This window comes from Podarcis pityusensis (assembly GCF_964106645.2).
Source record: "Podarcis pityusensis genome assembly, chromosome: Z".
NCBI lineage: Eukaryota > Metazoa > Chordata > Lepidosauria > Squamata > Lacertidae > Podarcis > Podarcis pityusensis.
Window position 1 is genome coordinate 32,709,553 of NC_138044.1, and position 22,320 is coordinate 32,731,872.

Genomic DNA, 22,320 nt, shown 5'->3' on the forward strand with positions numbered 1-22,320 from the left:
AACTATCGTTCCCAGGATTCTTTGGGGCAGGGGAGGCCATGACTGTTTAAGGCAGGGGTCAGCAACCTTTTTCAGCCATGGGCCGGTCCACTGTCCCTCAGAACCATGTGGTGGGCCGGACTATATATTTTTGGGGGGGGGGGGGGATGAACAAATTCCTATGCCCCACAAATAACCCAGAGATGCATTTTAAATAAAAGCACACATTCTACTCATGTAAAAACACCAGGCAGACCCCATAAATAACCCAGAGATGCATTTTAAATAAAAGGACACAGTCTACTCATGTAAAAACATGCTGATTCCCAGAACATCCGCAGGCCGGATTTAGAAGGTGATTGGGCCACATCCGGCCCCTGGGCCTTAGGTTGCCTACCCCTGGTTTAAAGCGATTTTAGCTGTTTACTAGCACATTAAATGTATAGTGTTAGAGGGGGCCAAAGTAAATCAACAAAGTAACACACAGTTGTTTGTTCTTCCAATCTCACTTGGTTTCCCCCACCCCTCCTTAGTCTGTTTGTGAACCAGAGTCGACTGAGCAAAGAGGCATCCCAGTCGCTGGTCTCTCAGTGCCCAGGGCCCCTGTGTGTGCAGGTGGAGGACTATGATCAAGCAAGCGCAAGTCTGAGAAGGTATGCCCAGCAGGATGGCGTTCGAATATGGATCGGGACTGAATACACCACCCTAGGACTCTATCGAGAAATCCCCCTGGTAAGTAAGAAAGATGGAGCGACTCATGTACAGGGGAACCATTGAATCAGAGAGGAGGCTGCACTGGAAAAATTGGAGGAGAAACATAGATATCTGCCTTCCATTGAGTCAGACCATTGGTCCATCTAGCTTACTATGGTCTACTACACTGACTGGTCAGGGATGTGGGTGGCACTGTGATCTAAACCACTGAGCCTCTTGGTCTTGCCGATCAGAAGGTTGGCAGTTCGAATCCGCGTGAGGGAGTGAGTTCCTGTTGTTCTGTCCCAGCTCCTGCCAACCTAGCAATTCAAAAGCATGCCAGTTTAAGTAGATAAATAGGTACCATTGTGGCAGGAAGGTAAACAGCATTTCTGTGCGCTCTGGTTTCCATCACCGTTTCCGTCACAGTTTAGTCATGCTGGCCACATGACCTGGAAAGCTGTCTGTGGACAAACACCGGCTCCCTTGGCCTGAAAGTGAGATGAGCACCTCAACCCCATTATTAAGTAGTGGGTTGACAAAGCAGACGACATAGAGATTTCTCCCAAGTAGTTCTTTATAAGTAAGCTGGAACTGAACTGAACAGCTCAGCCGGCTGCGGCTGTCAACATTATAACAGCAACCCAGGGTTTCCCGCCTAAATAAACTAATGTGGACCTGAGTGAAAACTATATACACAATACCCATGGTGGCCAGGGTGAGAACTTCAGTACTTAACACCCATGGTCACATTTGACTGGACTTAACCATCCAGGGGTCCTTTACCTTTTACCTTACCTTACACTGACTGGCAGCTACTCTCCAAGGTTTCAGATGGGAGGCACCCCATGTGGAGATGCCAGGGATTAACCTGGGACCTTCTCTGTGCAGAGCAGATGCTCTGCCACTCAGCTATGGCCCTTCCAAGGTGAAAAGGAAGAACATAGAGAGTGAGCCATCATCACCACTCATGGTTTGGAAACTTAGGATAGGAATATGCCTTGGACCAAGTCAGACAATTGATTCACCTAGCTTAGTATTGTCAACCCTGGGCCCATCCATACGGGAACTCCTTTCTGTTTGCTAAAAGCAAAAGTTTTGTTATGTTTTCACATGGCATCGAATAGTGCATCGCCTCCATTCACTGTGCAGTTAAGAACATAAGAGCTTGCTGGATCAGGCTAGTCCAGCATTCTGTTCTCAGTGGCCGACCAGATGCTTGCGGGAAACTGGCAAGCAAGACCTGAGCACTCTCATCATGCAGTTTCCAGCAGCTGGTATTCAAAAGCATGCTGTCTCTGAGAGCATAACCAACATAGCTAGTAACTTCCTGCACAGGAAGCTCCCTGCATGGTTTTTGCATGCTGTTTGCTGTCTTAAATCCTGCAAAGTTTCTGCGCCACCTGACAATGTTTGCAGCGGGTGGCAGTGCATGACAACTGAGCTGCCGAGCCTTACTTTTTAGGTCACACAAGCTATTATTAGGCACACCTCTCCTTTCACTCTGGTTAGGGCATATGCATTTGCACAGAAAGTTACCTGTGCAGAGGTGTGGTTTTTTTCCTGGGTGGTGTAACTGAAGTCTCTTTTTTCTGCACTGTATTTCACCACAATGCCTTGTAGAACTAACGGGGAAAGTTGTGAAAATGAAATAAAATGCCATGTGAATGCAGCCTGAAATTGGAAGATTTGCTAATCCCCCTAAACCTAGATAGACCTTTCATCTGATCCAGAGGGACTCTTCCTCATGTCTTATGTTTGTTACTTCACAAGTGTTTTTAATGTTGGGCTCTGGGATTGAAACCAGGCTCCAGGACCAGAGCCCTGCCTCAAATGGAGTTCATTGAGGGACACAGCAGACATCAGGAGATGATCGTGCGTGCATGCATGCAGGCACTCTAAGATATGCTGTGAGAACTGCCACACATAGAATGCAGCATAAGCAAAGGGGAACTGCGCAATATGCTCTGCGAGTGATGACAAAGGCCTTCCTCCAGCTGGTCTGTTTCAGGGTAAACCGACAGGTGCATCCCCCCTGAGAATGGACTGTTGACATGGCTGCCTCCTTCCTGTCTTACAGGAAAAAGTCTTGGTAGAGGAGTACTCTCCTGTCATGATCACCAAAGCAGTCAAGAACGCCAAGGAGCAAGAGATGCTGCGAGCTGCCCATGTATGTAAGCCCACCATGAGTGCAAAAGCAGTGGAACGTTGTGGTGCAATGATCTTGTGAGTTTAGATGTGGGTGGAAGCTCAAGGGAGTTCTCCTAAACCACAGCAAGTGGACCCTTTGCCCATGACTGGTCTGGACAGTGTTGCCTGAAGCCTTTGGGGCTGGCACCCATCAGGACTGGTGCGGGAGAGGGTGGCTCCTCATCTTTGACAGTTTCGGGGGTTCTTCATCAAGTATCAACTTGGGGGAGGACCCACAAGGGGATCTTCAGCATTGAACTCTAGGGACCCTGCCTGCTCACCAAGATTCTCAACCCATGGGGTTTCTGTTTTGTTTTCTGAGGACTCCATGTCCAGTACCAGGTCAGAGCTAGACATGATGCCGGTAGAGATTATATCATGAGGCCATGTTGCAGCCATATAGTCTGGCTCCAGCCAACTATGGTGCCTTCTGCAGATGAAAACTTGATGCAGGGTGTAGACAGTCAAAATGGGACATCTGTGAATGATGTGTGCATTCCAGAACAGACATGATGATAAAATGATATTTGAATATTTATTGCAATCATGTGTTTCATTTGGTTTTTAGAGAGAGAGAGAGAGAAGGGTGTTTTTGGACATGCTCATAAATTTGCAACGTGGCTATTTATTATTTTGCTGTGAGTTTCTCTGTGTACTTATTATAGAAAGGCAGGATAGAAATACTAAACAACAATTACAATCACAGGTACGAGATGCCATTGCAGTGATTCGGTACTTGGTCTGGCTGGAAAAGAATGTTCCCACCGGTTCTGTGAATGAAATCTCTGGCGCCCGTTATGTAGACCAGTTGCGTAGGTCAGTCTGAAAAGGGCAATGCTTCATTTAGGCTAGTTTTGCCATGGTCTGATGATTATCACATTGTGAGAACATGGAGGAAGGCCTTTTCACTGGTGGCACCAGTGTTGTGGAATGTCCTCTCTGCTGAAATATGAGAAGCCCCATCTATAATGGCATTCCCCCGGCTATTGAAGGTACACCTGCTTAGACAAGCATTCATTCCCCTGAACTTGAACTTCATGACCTATCTATTTTAATTGGGGGTTTTAAAAACTGTCTCATTGTTATGCTTCGGGTATAGGGTGGTATAGAAATTAAATAAATAAATAAAAATAATGGTATTAAATCTGAGTGGTTTTACTATTTTGGTAGAGTTGTTTTATTCTTTTATTTTAATTATGTATGGAATTTATAGTAGATTTTATGCTTGTAAATGGCTTAGAAGCTATTGTGGCATGTGAAGAGTATGAAAATCAATCAGTGGTGATGACGCTGCGGAGGGTGAAAAGGGTGCCAACCAGAGTTTTCTCTTTCCCTCCACAGCGAAGAGGCCAACTGCAAGGGACCCAGCTTTGAGACAATCTCCGCCACTGGTCTGAATGCAGCTCTGGCCCATTACAGGTAGGGATTGAGGAGAAATTTGTTTTGGTTTGCAAATCTACCTGATTCACATTTACCAAAACAATACAGGAACCGAACACAGGTAACCTTCGAATTCACAGTTCCACAACCCAAAACACGTAGACAGCTCCCTCTCTCAGAACTAAAGTAGTGGAGGACTCTACCATTTGCTTCTCATATCACTCACCATTTCCATCTCCTTAACTAGGGCCTATAATTAGAGATGGATAGGGATGGAGGGCTCTGCCCTTATCAGTTCCCCCCTTTCCTCATTTTCCACTCTTAAATTCAGTTCTCCACATTTCTGCAGAGATCTGTGATTTGTGAAAATTCATCAGCATTTTAGTGCAAATTTCTCCTAATAAACATGTTGGTTTTGTTTGTATGCAATTTTGACCGATGTACACATTTGGAGGCTCCATCTGCATTATACATTTAAAGCAGTATCACCCCCCCACTTAAAACGGTAAGGGCTTCCCTCAAAGAATCATGGGAACTGTAATTTGTTAAGATTGCAAAGAGGTGTTGCCCCTTCCCAGAGCTACAGTTTCCAGAGTATTTTAACAATCAATCCCTCTTCCCAGGGAACTCTGGGAATTGTAGCTGTGTGAGGGGAATAGAGGAATCCTAACAACTCTCAGCACCTTTAGCACAGTTCTCATGATTCTTTGGAGGAAGCCATGACTGTTTAAAGGGGATGATATTACTTTACATTATAGTGTATGCAGAGCATTACAGTAGGCTACATTCCAGCAACACGGAAATCAGGCTGAAACACACGATCCTATCCACACAATAACATTTAAAGCACATCTATGCTACTTGAACAGTCACCGCTTCCTCCCTTCAAAACCTTGGGAACTGTAATTTCCCCCAACAGAGCTATAGTTCCCAGCACCCTTAAACAAATGGCAGCTCCCAGGATTCTTTGAGGGAAGCCATGTGATTGAAATGAATCAGTGTGGCCTCTTCTCTCCCCATCTTTCAGCCAGACACAAGAGCCCAAGGAGGAGCACAAAATGGGGGTGGTGAGAAGCGTGGCCAGGGGAGAGGAGGTGTGGCCTAGAGAGGCAGCCAGTCCAAGGGAGAGCCCCAAAGGGCCAAACAGAGAGGTCTGGAGGGCAGATTTGGCCTCTGGGCCTGATTGTTCCCTACTTCTGCCTTACTGCCTCCTTGCATTCTCCACGAGAACAGTTGAAAAATTGGGTTTGTTAAAACTGGCGTCACAGCCTCTGAGAACTTAGGTTTGGCACACATTACCACTTACTTTGGCTCCAGTGCAATCCCACCACTGGTGTTTGAAGCAATGCACACATGATACTGAGCCACGGTCCCTATCCGCACTGTTGTTTCTTGAGATATACTGCTGTTTGATGCAGCTTCTACCCGATTTGAAACCTAAACCACGTTCACTTCACAGTTAAGCTGAGGCGGGTACATTCGAAGCAGATGTTGCACATGTACAGATGGCAGATTCACGAAGAGCAATGCTGGGCCGGGGGTGGGGAGAAATCAAACAGTTAATGTGCATCAGCTGAAGACATCCCCCCACCCCCTCACTGGTTTGAACAGCAACATGCAAGCACAATGTTGTTGTTGTTGTTGTTGTTGTTGTTGTGTGAGAGAGAGAGAGAGAAAGAGAGAGAAAGAGAGAGACTTTGTTGCATTTTAAGCTACTGATGTGCACATAGCCTTGGTCTGCAATGCTCACATAAAGGAGCCAGTCCTAAAAGCCGTGAGCGTGTAGAGGGAAACCACAGAGCTGCCAAGAATCTGCACAAACCAGGGTGGGCAGGATCTAAAAATGGCATGCCCAAATATAGGTTGTGGTTTGTGCACATGGGTTCCTGAGCGTGCATGTCACACCTGCCTCTGCAAAGCATAGGGAGAGAGAGCCCTGCTGGTGAATTCAGCATCCTGTTTTCTCAAACTTGCTAGCCCCCCCCCCCCCCCCGCTTCCAGGAAACTCACAGAAAGGCACAAAGGCAATTATATCCCCACCTGGGAGCCTTGGGACATGGAGGTGCCACTAGGGAGCTCACTCCCACAAGAGGCAATAATGACCACCAATTTCAATGGCTTTAAAAGGAGATGGTTCGTGGAGGATGTGGCTGCCAATCTTTGCTAGCTGCTCTGTTTGTATGCTACATTCAGAATCAGAAGCAGGCTGCCTCTCTGGGGAGCTATCCTGGGAGAGAGCTGTCGCTCTCTTGCTCTGCCTGTGGGCTTTCCAGAGACACCCAGGTGTAGACATCCGGTGCATTTAAAGTATCTGGGAACTCTCAAAACTCCCAGAAACTTTTAAATGCACCGGAGTTTTGATCGCAGCAAAATGGAAGAGTAATGAAATCCCCTCTATACAAGATTGGATCCAAAAGCTGACAGAATATGCCGAATTAGATGGTTTATCAGAAAAAAATAAAGAATAAATCAAAACAGGAATTTGTTTCTAAATGGGAGGTTTTCAAAGAATATCTGAAAAATAAATATAGTAGTTTAAATTCTGTTGCAGCATTCGAGGAACTTCAGTGATAGTTGCTAGGTAGATAGAAGAAATTAGATTTATTGAGAATAAGTTTAATTATGAAAAAAAATGTGTGTATTGGCAATACGTAATATGAATTTTAAATATGGAATAGACGGGAAGTTGGGTCTTTAGTGTTAAGACCAATAGATGTTTTATTGTTTGCCAAGAAAATTATGTGTCTATGGTTATTTTTGTAATTTGTGTGTAATTTGGTATTTGTGGGTTTTTTTGTGTGTGTTTTTTCCTTGTTGTATGTATAAATAAATAAATAAATAAATAAATAAATAAATAATATGGGGGGGGGAGTATCTGGGAACTCTAGCTTCTTCATGGTGCTGGGAGTTGTAACTCTGTGAGGGGTAAACTCAGGGCTGGCCAGGTTAGCCCACAAGGGCACAGGCCTAGGAAGGCACAAGAATTGCACCTCTGGCCTGGAGTGGCTAGGAGCCTGCACAGCTCCTCCGCTGTTCGGTCAGGCATACAGGCTCCTCTGGCCATCTCTGCAGAGGAATCCAGTTGCTGGTATGTTCTGCTGTAGCCAGGTGGGCAGGAGCGGGACTGAACCTAAGGGTCAGAGATACCTTTTACCTTTACTTCACTGTTGCAGCAGCCCTGTGGAGCCCTCACCAGTTGGCTGACAGAGCTTTTAGAAGTGTGAGCAGGGGCTCCGAGAGAATAAAGACAGAGAGAGCAGGGAAGAGTTGTAGGAGGAGGGAAAAGGAAGGGGAGCAGAAGGAGGCAGAAGGGAAAGCATGGAGCAGAAGGAGGCAGTAGGCAGACAAGCAAACAGACTGATGGGGGGGGGGGGGACAGAGCAGACCCAACTCTGATGGCCAGGGAGGAAATCGCTGTGGGAGTGCAAAAGGTGAAGAAAAGCAAACTTTAAGTTTCTACTCCATAGTCTCTCCTGACTTTGGAGGCTCCAATACAGTTCCTTGCCAAGGGCACAAGCGCCTAGGCTTGCCTCTGGGTAAACGATGATTCCTAAGATTCTTTGGGGTGGTGCTTGAAATGTATGGTGTGTACATACCGTAGCTCTGATTGGTCATTGTAGAAAACAGGAAGAGGGTTCTGGATTAGTCTATTCTTTGGTCTGATTCAGCAGGGCTTTTTGGGTTTTTTACTAGCAGCCTTTGTGGTGAGGTGGAGCAGCCCTCCCAAAACCAGCATCCCTGCCACTTACTGGGTGGGACTTGGGTGACCCATGGTGGAGGCTCAGATGGGATGCACCAGTGAGAGTGGCAGGTTGGCACTCGGTGCAGCCTCACTCCACACAAGGCACATTCCGATAAGCTACATCAGCCCTGGTGCTGGAAGGACGGCTTTGCAGCACATTCCCACCCCTTTGGCCACTATTGCTTCTTACATTCTTCCTCTGTTTTTCTGATTGTAAATTGTTGTGATCTTTTGTTTCTATATTGTTGTCATCTGCCGTGGGACTTTACGGTGCAGGGCAGGGGAGGAATAAAAACCATCATCTAAACAAAGGCTGTGTACAACCCATGCCTCTAAAGCACATGACTTTCCACCAAAGAATTCTGGGAACTGCTTGTTAAGGGTGCTGGGGATTCTAGCTCTGTGAGAGGTAAACTACAGTTCCCATGATCCTTTGGGGAATACTATGTGCTTCCCTATGATAGTAATATTCCTTTACTCTTATTGGGTGAACACCTTATCCTGTTTTCGAATTTCCCTGCGTCTGCTGGCGACTGAACACTGAGCTTGGAGGCACAATTGCCTGACCCAACATGCTAATTCTGATGTTCCTGTCTGTGCCTTCCTTTTCCTCTTTCAGCCCATCCAATGCTACTGCCCGAAACCTGACTGTGAATGAAATGTACCTGCTGGACTCAGGGGGCCAATATTTGTGAGTATGGGATGCCCTTTCTCTCTTTGGCCAGGCTCAGGGGCCTGTACCTGGCAGCGGGTTTTATGGAAAAGCAGCTCACCTTGTGGGCCAGAGCCTCTGGCAGGTGGGTCACTGTACTGTAGGAGGGAGAGAGGAAAGTGGCAGGAAGGTCAGCGGAGTGCAAACACACTGGCAGAGCCAATGTGGCACTCCTGCTGATGTGCTTACACATCACCAGCTTCCCCACTACCTCACCCCTCCTCCTCCGTCTCCTGGTAAACACCAGTGAGCCATCTGCTGAGAAGGTAGCAAAGAGACTCCTCCCCACCTAGCAAGCTGCTTCTGGATTTATGGAGCTTTCTCCTATCAAGGATAGCACTCTGAGTATGCCCCAGTGACAACTCCTTGTACTCTAGGGTTTGGTTTCATCTATTGATCTCTGAAATACAGCATCCTACCCTACAGACTGTATCAGAGGCAGATTTAGGGGAGTGCAACTGGTTTGGTCGCACTGGCCGTGGAACCTGGGGGTGCCACAACTATTATTTAGAATGCAGTGAAAGAGGTGGAGGGGGGCACCAAATTTTGGCATTGCACAGGGCGCCGCTAAAATTTGAGAACTCAGCGTCTGCCACTGACCGTATGGAGTGTTAAGAGCAACAGCTGGGACCCTCTTGATAGTTCTGCTGCCCTCACAGGCTCGGGGTGGTAGAACCATAGACTTGTAGAGTGGGGAGGGACCCTGTGGTCATCTAGTCCAACCCCCTGCAATGGAGTGATTGTGCCTGTGGTGGCCTCTAAATTGTGGAACTTCCTCCCCACAGAGGTGCATATGGTGCCTAAATTATGTAGTTTTTGTCATATGCTGAAGACACACCTCTTTACCTTGGTTTTGACAAGGGGGGTGTGTGTTTTAGGACTCACCTGTGATTTGTTTAAACTGTTTTTAAATTGTTGTAACCCACACTGGGACTGCTGATGAAGGGCGGATAATGAATTTGTCATAATACTTGTTGTTGTTACAAATTATTGGGCGCTTTCTCTATAAAGTCTGTAAAATGTTGTGAACAGGTTACAACATATAAACAGTCAGAATATTTACTACCCATCACATGATACAATTGAAATATCAAACTATGCCTAGGAGGAAGAGCAGAGGTGCTCCCAGATTGTCAGTATTTTTGTTGTTAAGATTCATTAGGCTCCCTGCTCAAGGAACAGGTCTTGTGGAGGAGATCCAGGGTTGAGGCACAATAAATGGTATTTAAAAATACAGCTACTCAGAATAAAACAGGTAACCAGAAGGAAGAACAAAGGCATTGCTAAAAAACGAAACCCTCACTTCCTAAATCAGGGTTAAGAGTCAGGCAAGTGTCTGGGAGCAACAGGTTCCACGTAGCAAAGGGGGAACTGCTGCTCTCAAAGGTTCTCCACGTGCTCCCCTAAATATATCTGGCACGACTTTGGGGCTAAGTGTGGGGAGCCCGATCCACCAAAACAGCTCCTCACTACCTAAAACTAGGTAGTTTTATACACTCTGGACTCCTTAAGGAGTGGGGGACATGCCTCTTTGCATAGCAATTGGATTACCGACTTTGCTTCAAAATGTGGTAAGCCAGCCTTGCTACATTTTGGGAAGCCCTCCAGCTCCTTCTGCCAAGTGAGGCTCTGGACCTCTGCTGCAAAATCCTGACCTGACGGGCACCGTTGCCTGACAAAGCTCCCTTCGCTTTGCTTCTCTCACCCCTGCAGAGATGGAACAACGGACATAACCCGCACTGTCCACTGGGGGGAGCCCACAGATTTTCAGAAGGTACCGTTTCTTCTTCCAACACATACACCTGGATTGCACACCTGGGACTCGGGGACAAAGTCTTGTTTTCCTTCTGCTGTATTTCCATCCCCACCCCCTTGTCTAAGTTACTTTGCCCTCCTTTTCTCTTGCTCCCTTCAGGATGGCTATGGTAAAGCAGGTGGCTCCCAAGTGCGTTGTTGTTGTTGTTGTTGTTGTTGTTCCAAAAAAAATATTGATTTTTACAAAATTAAAAACACACTAACAAATAAACAAACATAAACCATAACCTTATTAAAACTAATCTGCTTAACATTGTTAAGTGACTTCCTCGTATCCCCCTAGTTGAATTTCAGTGCTTATCATTTTAACGGTTTTCCAAATCAAAGTTCTTATAATTTTAACTTAATCACTTAACATCACTCTTTCTTCCCAATTCAGCATTAAACATAATAATTCATCACATTACTTATTTAAGTCCTAAGCCTAACTGGTAATTGCAAGCTTTTTCCAATTAATTTAACTTAACATATTTAACTAAATAATCATTAAATTTCATCCATTCTTCCTGGTACTCCTCCTCATTCTGGTCGCGGACTCTTCCGGTCAGGTCGGCTAGCTCCGAAAAGTCCATCATCTTCATCTGCCATTCTTCCACAGTTGGTAGTTCTTGCGTTTTCCATTTCTTAGCTAGTAAAATTCGAGCAGCAGTTGTGGCATACAAAAATAATTTAACATCTTTCTTGGGCAATTCCAAACCTGTTATTCCCAGAAGAAAGGCCTCTGGTTTCTTTATAAATGTATATTTCAACATTTTTTCCAATTCATTATAAATCTTTTCCCAGAAGTCTTTCACCACATGTGATAAAAAGTTCCTTCTTTCTCTTTACATTTCCAGCATAGATTGTCACAGTTATGATAAATCTTTGCTAATTTAACAGGAGTCAAATTCCATCTATACATCATTTTCATTATATTTTCCTTTAACATTGTACATGCAGTGAACTTGACCCCTCTCTTCCACGATCTTTCCCAATCCTCAAACATTATGTTATGTCCTACATCTCTTGCCCAATCTATCTTCTCTGATTTAACTTGTTCATCCTTTGTATGCCACTCCAAAAGTATACATTTCAGACAGATTTTTAACTTTAGTGTCCACCAACTCCGTCTCCAACTTAGATTTTTCAGAAGCAAAACCATTTTTCTGATCTAATTTGTACAATTCATTAATCTGGTGATAATGTAACCAATTTAACTTATCTTTAACTTGATCAAATGGTTTTAACTTATATCCTTCTTTATCCTCCAGTAATAAATCTGAATATGTCAACCATTTGGTATCCATATTTAAATTTTTCTGGGTCTTCACCTCCATTGGTGAGAGCCATCTGGGCATCTTCCTTTCTAAAAGATCTTTATATTTTATCCAAACATTGTACAACAATTTCCTAATTACATGATTTTTAAATGCATTATGGGCCTTTACCTTATCATACCATAAATATGTGTGCCATCCAAACACATTGTCAAATCCCTCCAGATCTAATACATCAGTATCTTCTAGCTGTATCCACTCTTTAATCCAGCAAAGCGCTGCTGCTTCAAAATAGATTTTCAAATCTGGCAGGGGAAATCCCCCTTTTTCTTTAGAATCCGTAAGTAATTTATATTTAATTCTAGGTTTTTTCCCCTGCCAGATAAATCTAGATAAAGCTTTCTGCCATTCTTTAAAACATTTCACATTATCTATAATTGGGAGGGCTTGAAACAAAAAAAGCATCTTAAAAAAGCAACACATTCATCTTAACCACTGAAATCCGGCCCATTAATGACAATTTTAAATTTGACCATACCTCCACATCTCTCTTAATTTCATGCCATAATTTCTCATAATTATCTTTGTACAAGTTCAGATTTTTCCCAGACAGGTTCACCCCCAAATATTTAACTTTTTTCACAAAATCAAGGCCTGTCTTTTCTTGTAGTAGTTTTCTTTCATCATTGTCCAGATTTTTCTCTAATACTTTGGTTTTGCTCTTATTTAACCTAAATCCCGCTACTTGTCCAAATTCCTGTATCAGCTCCAGTGCTTTTACTGCACTGGAGTCTGGGTCTTGTAATGTCAATACTAAGTCATCAGCAAAGGCTTTTAATTTATATTGTTTGGATCCTACTGTAATATGTTGTTGTTGCTAATTGAATTAATATACCACCCTATACCCAGAGGTCTCAGAGCGGTTCACAGAAAAGATCACAAGATATATAATCAGAATAAAAACAACGACTCAATAACACCCCCCCCCCTGAAAAGAGCCACATTTTAAAGTGTATAGGACAGGCATAGGCAACCTAAGGCCCATGGGCCAGAAGTGGCCCATGGGGGTTGTTTAACTGGCTCATGGACCCCCGCCACCCACATGGCTGGCTCCTGTGCACCGGGCTAAACTGGTGCAGAGCAGAGCGGGGACCGCCTTCCGCGACGCTGGGCGGCTTCCCATTGGCTGCAGGAAGCTCCTCTAGCCAATGGGAAGCTGCACACGCCTCCTCTGCGCCGGAAGGAGTGCTGGAAATGGCATTTGTGCATGCATGCGTGCGCTCATGTGCACACACACACATGCACTCTGGCCCACCGTGGCGTCTGCAGGATTGCGAACTAGCCCATGCCCCAAAAACGTTGCTGACCCCTGGTATAAGATGTCAAACAGATCAACCATAAAGGTACAGGGACCCCTGACCATTAGGTCCAGTCATGACTGACTCTGGGGTTGCGGCGCTCATCTCTCTTTATTGGGCGAGGGAGCCGGTGTACAGCTTCCGGGTCATGTGGCCAGCATGACTAAGCTGCTTCTGGCGAACCACAGCAGCTCACGGAAACTCCATTTACCTTCCCGCCAGAGTGGTACCTATTTATCTACTTGCACTTTGACGTGCTTTCGAACTGCTAGGTTGGCAGATCAACCATAGGCCTGGTTAAAAAGTAAAGTTTTTGCCTGGTGCCTAAAGGTGTACAATGAAGGCGCCATCACTTTGGGCAGAAATATCTCAACTGGCTTACCTCCTGAAACCTGTCCCCATTCTAGGGAGACCCCAGCAGTAACCAAGCCAAGTGGTATATCGATTCCCTTCTGGAACCGATGTCCCTGGTACCTCTGCCTATATTGGGCACTTGGTGAGAGTTGGTACAGGTCTCCCCCTCCCACCATGCATTTAAAGTGTACCCCTCACAGAGCTGCAGTTCCCAGCACCTCCATAAGAAGGAAGTATCAGCAGGCTTGGGGAACCCTGAGGTTTGCAAAAGTACCAAAAAACAAAAAACACAACCAACAACACTTTTCAGGAGAGGATTCTGGGAAGGGGAGGGGACAAAAACAGCTGAATAAGAAATAAGTATGCTCAATGGAATGGCCACAGAATGTGGAGGGTGGGGCTGGAATGATAAAGGAATGGACTGCAGGGCAGGGCAGTGGCCAGGCAGCAGCACTCAACACTGCAATATTTTGTTGCAGGATTTGCATGTTGGTTTCAGTTCATGACTCTGAATGGAAACTCATCTGCTGTGCTCCGCAAGGGGCTTCCCAAACCAGACAAGGAAACTGGGTGCTTAATAAAACATACTGTTTGATTATCTTTCACAGCAGCAAGTTGTTGGCATCCATCTGTCTCAAGAGACAATGGAGTGTGCCTCCGAGGGTGAGGTCAAACTGCTGCATTAGTAGCACCGAAGTGACGTCCCTGGGGCACAAACCTAGGCAGCGTGTATGGAGGTCCTGGGCTGCCCAAACAACAAGACCCACCCCCCTTGGCCTCACTGATGTGGTCCAATACCTTTGGTTGAGGAACAACAAATAAGGGATTATTCTGTAACCCAGAGAATTCTGGGTGAAAGGACTCTGAGTGGGTGGGTGAAAGAGGTCTTGGAAAATATGGTTGTTCCCCCGCCCCTTCATGCCTGAGTGCTAGATCAGGGTTGGGTTCATCACCCCTCCCTGCTGCCCCTAGTACTAAATAGACCAGTGGTTTAACAGTATAGGGCAGGTTTTTTGTGTTCTTACGGCAAAAATTTTTTCCATGAATCTGGCTCATCTTCCCCCCCCCCCTCCATTTCAGACATGCTTCCTTTCATCTCTTTATTTCTTCTTCTCTTCCACTTCTTAGGAAGCCTATACCCGTGTGCTGATGGGAGTCATTGACCTGTCCAGGCTCGTCTTTCCATCCAGAACTTCAGGTGAGAGGGGGCACCAAATAAAGTCAGCCCAGCTTCTGATATGGAGTGTTTGCCTCCTCCAAATTTAATTTCAACTCTAAGAGGGGCAGCCCAAGGTCACACCCACACCATACACCTAAAACACATTTAAAGCACGTAAACGTATGGTGTGAATGTGGTCCAAGACATTTTGCTGCCTGAGGCAAATGAAATGATTCCATGGACAGAAGCCGGCTGTACTGCTGGTTGAGTCTTACACAAACACCAGCGGTGTTTTTCCACCATAACTGACAGCAGCAGTCTAGTTTAGTAAGTGTGGTTAAGGCAGACTACGTGCGATACATACAGCTCTGTCTTCCATCAGTTCGCTGCCAATGCCATCAGCACCACTCTTACCAGAGGCAGCTTCCTCACTCTGCCTAAAGATAGAGCTGGCCCTGTGAACATGCTTTGGGCATAGGTGAGAGTTTCTCTGCAAGTTGTTCTGTTCCCGCTCCCACACCGCTTTCCTCCCTTGTCTCAGTTTTACTTAGACCCTGACCCACCAGGCAGTTCTCTAGACCTACAGCCTCAGGGGTCACCTCTCAGTTGCTGAGATTTGCAGGTGTGGGAAAGGGTGTGCGGGAAAACTAACTGTTCTCTCCTGCTGTTCCTCAACAAAACTTGACTTTTCTGTTTTAGGGAGATTTGTGGAGGCCCTTGCTCGCCGAGCCTTATGGGAAGCTGGGCTCAACTACGGCCATGGCACTGGCCATGGCATTGGCAACTTTTTGTCTGTTCATGAGTGTAAGTCGCACCGGGGTCAGGTTGAATTGCGCTTATATTGCCCTTCAACAGTGACAAACAATGAAACAAACATTTTAAAAATGGTAATCCACCTTCTACACTACTAGAAGCTGAATTCTGGAAAATCTATATAACAGCCTGCCCTACACATTTGCTTATAGATCGGGTCTGCTGTAGCAAAGGCCAGTAATTTGCACAGGGCACTGAAGCTTTGCCAAGTTTGGGGGTCACTGGAGGTGGGGCCAATTTATTCCAATTTCCTCCCCGTCCTCCTTCCTTGCAGATATACTATGGACATTTAACTAAGCTCAGTCCTATCAGGATACTTTCAAGCTGATCTCTGTAATATCCAGGACTAGAAACTTGGGGAGTTTTAACACGAAAAAAATGAAAACCAAGATTTCTCATGATATTATGTCTGTTTGCAGGGGTTGTGTAGCTTTGGTGAAATGCCATGGGAGAATTGGTTTTCATTGCGTTAAGAGGGGAAGACTTCATAGTTCAGTAGGGATGGCAAAATCTCTTGGGCTGGTTTTCTGATAGCAATAACTGATCCTCTTGCCTTTAGGGCCTGTGGGATTTCAGGCCAACAATGTGCCCTTGGGAAAAGGCATGTTCACCTCCATAGGTAAGTGCCACATGATCTTCTCTGGTTCTGATGCCACCAAGCCTTGCTTCCCCCTCCCCATCCTGAATCGCAGGCAGGGATTCTTTTTCTTTCTAGAGTTTGTATTTGGGAACTGCTAGATGTTTTATTCACTACACCATATTCTAGAGGGGTACTTGTGTTAGTCTGTTACAGCGAGCAGAAGTAAGATTTTTTGCAGTTCTTTAAACCACATGAAATCACAATAATGTGCATGTTTACCAAAAGTCTTAGCGTGTCCGTAGTAAAAGCTGTCCACAGTTTCAGTCTAATAAGATTTATTGCAGCATAAGTGTCTGTCGTTCAGAGCCCATTTCGTGAGACCGCCTTCCCTCTGGATTTCCACCCTCCATACCCAGGAATTTGCATTGCTAAAGAGGGTCTCATTTAAATAAACAGCCTGACTGGTTTGGGCAATGAAGTAAGAAGATTTGCCAGATTGGTGGGGAGGGGGAGGCACAGAAGCACTCTGAACTCTCTCTCTGCCTCCTCTCTCCTTTGCCCCATTCTCTCCAGAGCCAGGCTATTACCAGGATGGTGAGTTTGGGATCCGCCTGGAGGACATTGCTGTTGTGGTAGAAGCAAAGACCAAGGTGATGCTCCTTCTCTGCCTTTCATAGGTCACTAATGGGTGGGTGCAAGACAACCTGTAGGACATTTTCTGTACAAACTGTGAGCTGTAACCTTAAATAGGTAGAGATTCTGCAACATACTGGTCAGGCCTTAAGGTATTTGGAATCCTCAAAGTCTCTTTCATTCCCATTTCCCATTCTAAGGAGGACCCTTCTACATGTTCAAAGGGGGGGAAAGCATTTATAATTGTCCTTTGTGTGAAATAACTGCAGCCCCTAATCCAGGACCAATTGCATAGAAAGAGGACAAGGGGAGTCTTTGTGGCTGAAGTGTGGTGCAAAAAATACAACTCCCATCAACCCTGACAATTGATCATGATGGCAGGGTCAGATGGGAGCTGTAGTCTAGCAACATCTGGATGGCCACAGGTTCTTCATACCTGCTATAACGCAATATCCAGTGCAAGGGTAGGTGGTCATTGTCACCCGTAGGATGGTGGGGGACAACCCCATCATCCCTTGGATTTCCCTGGGGCCAACTCAGTCGTGCATGGACAACATTTGACTTCTTCATTCTATAACTTGACAACTGGCAATTATATATGTGAACAGACTTCACTAAGGGCCAGACAAGATGTGAATCTAAAGGTGTAATGGCAAATCATGCCCATGGGTGGTTGTTGCTGCTGTTGTTGTTTTTAAAGAAAAGTAAATGCTGTGTGTAATTTTCATTAGGACTGTAGTATGTGAGGAACCCCTGAGTGGTTTTGGCTTGTTCACATGCCCGAGTTGCCCTTTGAGTCTACAGAAGAGAGAATGTACGTGCAAAACTCAACCTCACAAAATTGATGCAACTGCTGAAAAAAATGTGAGCCACCTCCTTTCTTTGTCTGCCATAGTACCAAATGTCTGAAGAGCCCTACCTGACCTTTGAGGTGGTGTCCCTAGTGCCCTACGACCGGAACCTCATTGATGTGAATCTCCTGTCCTCAGAACAGGTGGGTGCAAGCTAAGGGTGGGCAGATCAGTCTGTTTCTGGCATTGTTCATTCGTTCCAGCCCATTTCTACACCCATCTGCAATTTTTAAGAAAACACATACAAAAATTAACATTATATTTGCATGCACTTTATCCTAAAATATGTGTTTTTGCCCTGATAGGGGGTACATAAATGATCATAAAACGTGCATTTGGTGTGCATCTAAAACATGCATTTCTGTATGCATTTTGGTATATTGAGCCAAGAACTGCAAAATTTGGAGAAGTGCAAAAGCTAGAAGAGAACTGTGCTCGATCTGTGAACTAGTATTTATTTAATTTAATAGGATTTCCTACCAGCCCTTCAGCATAAGGCCCTGGGGTGGGTTGCAAACCTGCACTCATAGAATATTAAAACCCAATGAAACAATTTGAAACAGTCCAAAGAAGGGCCCAGGGTGTATGAATTAGATTTGTTTGCTTAAAATTACAGACTGATTAAAATCCTCAAGCATCTCTAGCAAAAGCCTGGTGGGTAAAGAGAGCAGGGTCGTGCAGAGGGGAGGAGCCTGCCACAACAAACACAGTGTTCCATTTCTCTGTCTCTCTGTCTCTCCCACTCCGCCTGCCACACACACCCCCCCCCCAGATCAAATACATCAACAGGTATTACGAGTCCATCCGTGAGCACATCGGCCGTGAGCTACAGAGACGCAAACTGGATGAGGAATACCTGTGGCTGGAGCAGAACACAGAGCCCCTTTCTCACACCAACCTGCTGACAACATCCCTAAGTACCCTGGCTGTAGGCACCTTGACCTCTACTCTTCTGCCTAGGGTGTAGGGCTGAGTTTGGGGCATTATACCGCTTCACTGGTCCACATCGCTGCACTTAAGCCTGCCTCTCCTTGCTGTTCCAACTCCAAACGTAGCCTACAGTTAGCAGCCATCTATGGCTGCCGGACACTGTTGCTTCCAAAGCCTTCTACCCATCAAGTCTCCGACTCCTTACGGGACAAAATATATGCAAACAGCCCTTGATCTACAGAGATCCAGTCTGCTCTGAGAATTTGGAGAATCTGTGCTCAACTTTACCTACAGTATATCCAATAAAGGGCTCTGCCGTTAGGCCTTAAAAAGAAGGACCTGAGATGTCCATGTCTGAAAGTTCATTCAATGCCCTTCTTCATTCTTACTGCATTATGTGTCAGTGTCATTTTCCCCCCAGTCAAGAAAAAAAATACATCTGTATGTAAAAATGGCACACAGAAAAAGATACATCCCTATTTGACATCAGGATTTAATACAGCAGTATATATAGCCCCAAAGAAAAATAAAAGGAAGAAATAATGTACTTGATTCCCTTGAGTCAGCACCCCATCTGTGCATGGGATTGTCTTCTTCACGTTTCACCAACTAACATGGAGCATCTGTGGCTGTCTCAGCCTGGTTCCCTCCAGATTTTGGACCACAGCTCTCACAGTCCCTTGTCCACTGGCCATGCTTGTTGGGACTAATGGGAGTTGCTGTCCAACGACATCTGGAGGGCACCAGCCTTGGGAAACCTCAGTTTGGATTTTCTGTGGATTGTCGTTTGCTCCAATTGAGTTTTAAAGAGTGTGGTTTTTGCAGAGAAAGCTCCTAAGCACAAACAAAAACAGGTGCTTTGACATGGAGCTTTAAAGCACAGACTGTTCCTGGGAAGAGCAGAGGAAAGGTAAATGTGGATAAACCCAATTTCAAGTGCATATTGTAACTTTAGGTTTTTTTGCAATTAAAGTGGGCCTAAGTGATCCATTGCCTTTGCTCAATAAATCCACTTAAAAAAAAGAAACAGACTTTTTGCAGTTTGGAAAGCAATAGAGAAATGCCTTGAAAGTGTGGCTTGAAAGAATGATGTATAAACACCTGCAAGCAAATTAAGATGAATGTGGGACAAACACTCATTGTTGTATAAAACCACCTTGCAAACAGATCAGAAGGTTATATATTTTCTTCCCTCTTACTGCACTTACGATCATGATCTCTGCCCTGCTGCAATTTGGGGGTGGGGGCAGGGACAGAGAAGAGAGATGGACCATAGAGAAGGAAACTTTTAGAGCAACCCATACATGGCTGTGCAATAGACCATCTACACTTGGGGGAAATGCACAGAAGTTCAATTATGCTTTAAAAGTCTTATTTTCTTAGATGGGAGGAGGGCGAATGGACCAAAACAAGAGAGGAGCATATTTTGATCATGGTATCATGCAGGTGTCCTATAAAAAGCAAATGAACAAAACACAAAGTTCCATAATAAATGTCAAGTGTTCGAAAAAGCCAAAATGTCAACGTCACGTGTTATGACTTGCATGGACAAGAAACCCTTTACTATTTTTAAAATAAAGTACAAATTATTCCAGTATTTCTTGACGTGAGCAGCGTGCGTCCTTCATTCTTGACATCGCACGAAGCCGGATTGCAAATGTCACGCAGCCCCATAACATTTTGTATGTTCCGTGTGCCTACCATCTCCTTGGCAGGGCTGGAATGTAATTAATTTCTCCCTCTCTTCTATTTCTTCTCCCCCACCCCCCTTTTTTAAAAGACATCCCTCTTTTGCTTTCAGCCTGGGACTATTATTCATCCACTTTGTTGGATTCCATTTTTATTGCTTGAGCTTGCTGCTTCAAATCACCAAGGTCATACTCATCTTCTGTGGGAGAGATTCATTGTGAGGGAAAATAAGATGGTCCCAGTAGCAGCTGCGCCACGGAGCGCATAACGCAGGCACAAACAAAACACATGCCCAAAGCGCATACGGCCAGGTTGTGTATTTACTGTGCAGATAGCGCATGCCATTTTAGGGAGTTAAACTTAATTTTTGTGAATTTCTTCAGTGAGGAGTTTTAACCCTATGTTTTTGGGTGTGAGGAATTCAGATCTGCTTTTATTCGTGACTAAACGTTTAGCTTGGTAAATCTACATGTGTTGAAGATGCTTTCAGAAAATCAAATAATTTTAATTTTACCTTCTGAAAATGTCAAGTAATGCAAACAAACAAACAAATGCATGTATCTGACAATCATTTTTAATGAGTTCTATGCAATTTAACAATTCACTTACCAAGCAAAACTAAATTACTTTAATACAACCAAAGTATCTTTTGAATTCCCAAGTCATGTTACAACCTTTTAGCACCTCTCATTTGCTGAATTTGAAAGCTGAAAAATTCAGCAGCTCCTACTATGCTGGCCAATATTGCTACCAGACTATTGTTTTATTCTGGGTGTATTCTGCAACAAGTTATTGGCACAATAATCATGCACTAGTGCACTAGTATTTATTCTGCTTTAGTTTGTGATGCATCTTCAATGCTACCACCTTGTTGCTGTCCAGAGGACCAATAGTGCAACAGAAGTAGCCCATGAAATCCCATTTGTGGCATTAAAAATTACGGGTTTTAAGTTACGGAATATATACTGACTGGAAATGAAGCGGTTTGATCACCTAAAAACTTTTTCAGGTGAAAAACAGTATCGAAAGTGAGGGTGGACTTTGGTAATATGGTGCCCTGAGTGAGGACAAAATTTGGCTCACCCCCACTCCCCACCCCAGATTTCTTATTTTCACAATAATTCATTTTGGTACAGTTGCTTTTTTCAGGATCTTCTCAGTAGGTACCCACATAAATATAGGTATGATGATGTGCCCTCTTAGCTCAGCACTGGCGGGGGGCAACCTGCAGTGCCCTAAACCCATTGCTGTTGCACATGACCACCCTAATAGAATTGTGGGCATAAATCATCATGAAGTCACATCGAGAAGTCTGTCTGGAAGGGGGCCTGCACAGAATGGAGTTTGTGTCAAAATGTAGTATCCTGACAGTGCGAAATCATGCTCTGAAATTATACAGAGGCTTTCTGAAATCAACTGCAGTATTCACCCAGGAAGTGCTGTGTTGCTTTTAGTGCTTGTGCAGTGAGCAATCTGTCACTATCCTGCACAGGAAACCACCAAGGCCTCATTCCAACTTACAAAGTTAGGTGCACTTAAGCCTATTGATTTCACTAGGCTTCAGCACGTCACACTTGTATTGTGGTGGCCTTTTTAAGCTGTGCAGAAAACTACAAAGCCCATGATGTAATGTGACTTTGGATGCTGACTGGGTGACTTTCAGCTAGGCACTCTCTCTGAGCCTATCCTACCTCTCACAGCTATTGTGCAGATGAAATGGGGAGGAGCGCCTGCTAAATTCCTTACATCAGGTGGTGCAGGGGACCATTGGATCTCCAGATGTTGCCGGCCTGCAGTTGCCATCACCCCTGACCATTGGGCATGTGTGCTGCAACTGATGGAAGCTGTGATTCAGCAATACCTGGAGAGCCAAAGGTTCCTCATGTCTGCCTTAGAGGAAAGGCGGGCTAAAATGGAAATAAATATGGAAGTGTTAGTAGATAATCCTTTCCTTTGGCTCTCCAAACAACCTCTGTGCTCCAAAGACCCACACCACCACAGCAAGGGCCCCACTATTGTGTTTTCAGGGGGAAAGGCACCCTTTTGAGTCTCTCGTTTCCAGAAGACAGGCATCAACCTCTCACTTGGTCTTGGGTGGAGAGGTCTGCCTCTGCATGTAAGTCGCCACTTCCTTCCTGTGCAAATGTGCAAGCGTGGGGCTGGGCCCCTGACTTCTGCTGCTTGAG

The 22,320-nt window shown here is 45.0% G+C and overlaps 1 protein-coding gene across 2 annotated transcripts in view; it reads left to right on the forward strand.

The window, feature by feature from the left end:
* The window catches only part of XPNPEP2 (X-prolyl aminopeptidase 2), a 34,840-nt gene extending 14,798 nt beyond the window's left edge, over positions 1-20,042 (forward strand). Inside the window, exons 10-21 of one of the 2 annotated variants that reach the window (XM_080990251.1) lie at positions 513-711; positions 2,753-2,842; positions 3,569-3,678; positions 4,204-4,281; positions 8,604-8,675; positions 10,410-10,470; positions 14,608-14,677; positions 15,338-15,442; positions 16,011-16,070; positions 16,605-16,681; positions 17,560-17,658; positions 18,288-20,042. In XM_080990251.1, the coding sequence (XP_080846377.1) occupies positions 513-711; positions 2,753-2,842; positions 3,569-3,678; positions 4,204-4,281; positions 8,604-8,675; positions 10,410-10,470; positions 14,608-14,677; positions 15,338-15,442; positions 16,011-16,070; positions 16,605-16,681; positions 17,560-17,658; positions 18,288-18,482 (1,216 nt within the window). In that variant the 3' untranslated portion in view covers positions 18,483-20,042. The remainder of the gene's footprint in view (positions 1-512; positions 712-2,752; positions 2,843-3,568; positions 3,679-4,203; positions 4,282-8,603; positions 8,676-10,409; positions 10,471-14,607; positions 14,678-15,337; positions 15,443-16,010; positions 16,071-16,604; positions 16,682-17,559; positions 17,659-18,287) is intronic. The other variant, XR_013981528.1, reaches the window with a different exon arrangement.
* The last annotated feature ends 2,278 nt before the right edge of the window (positions 20,043-22,320 follow it).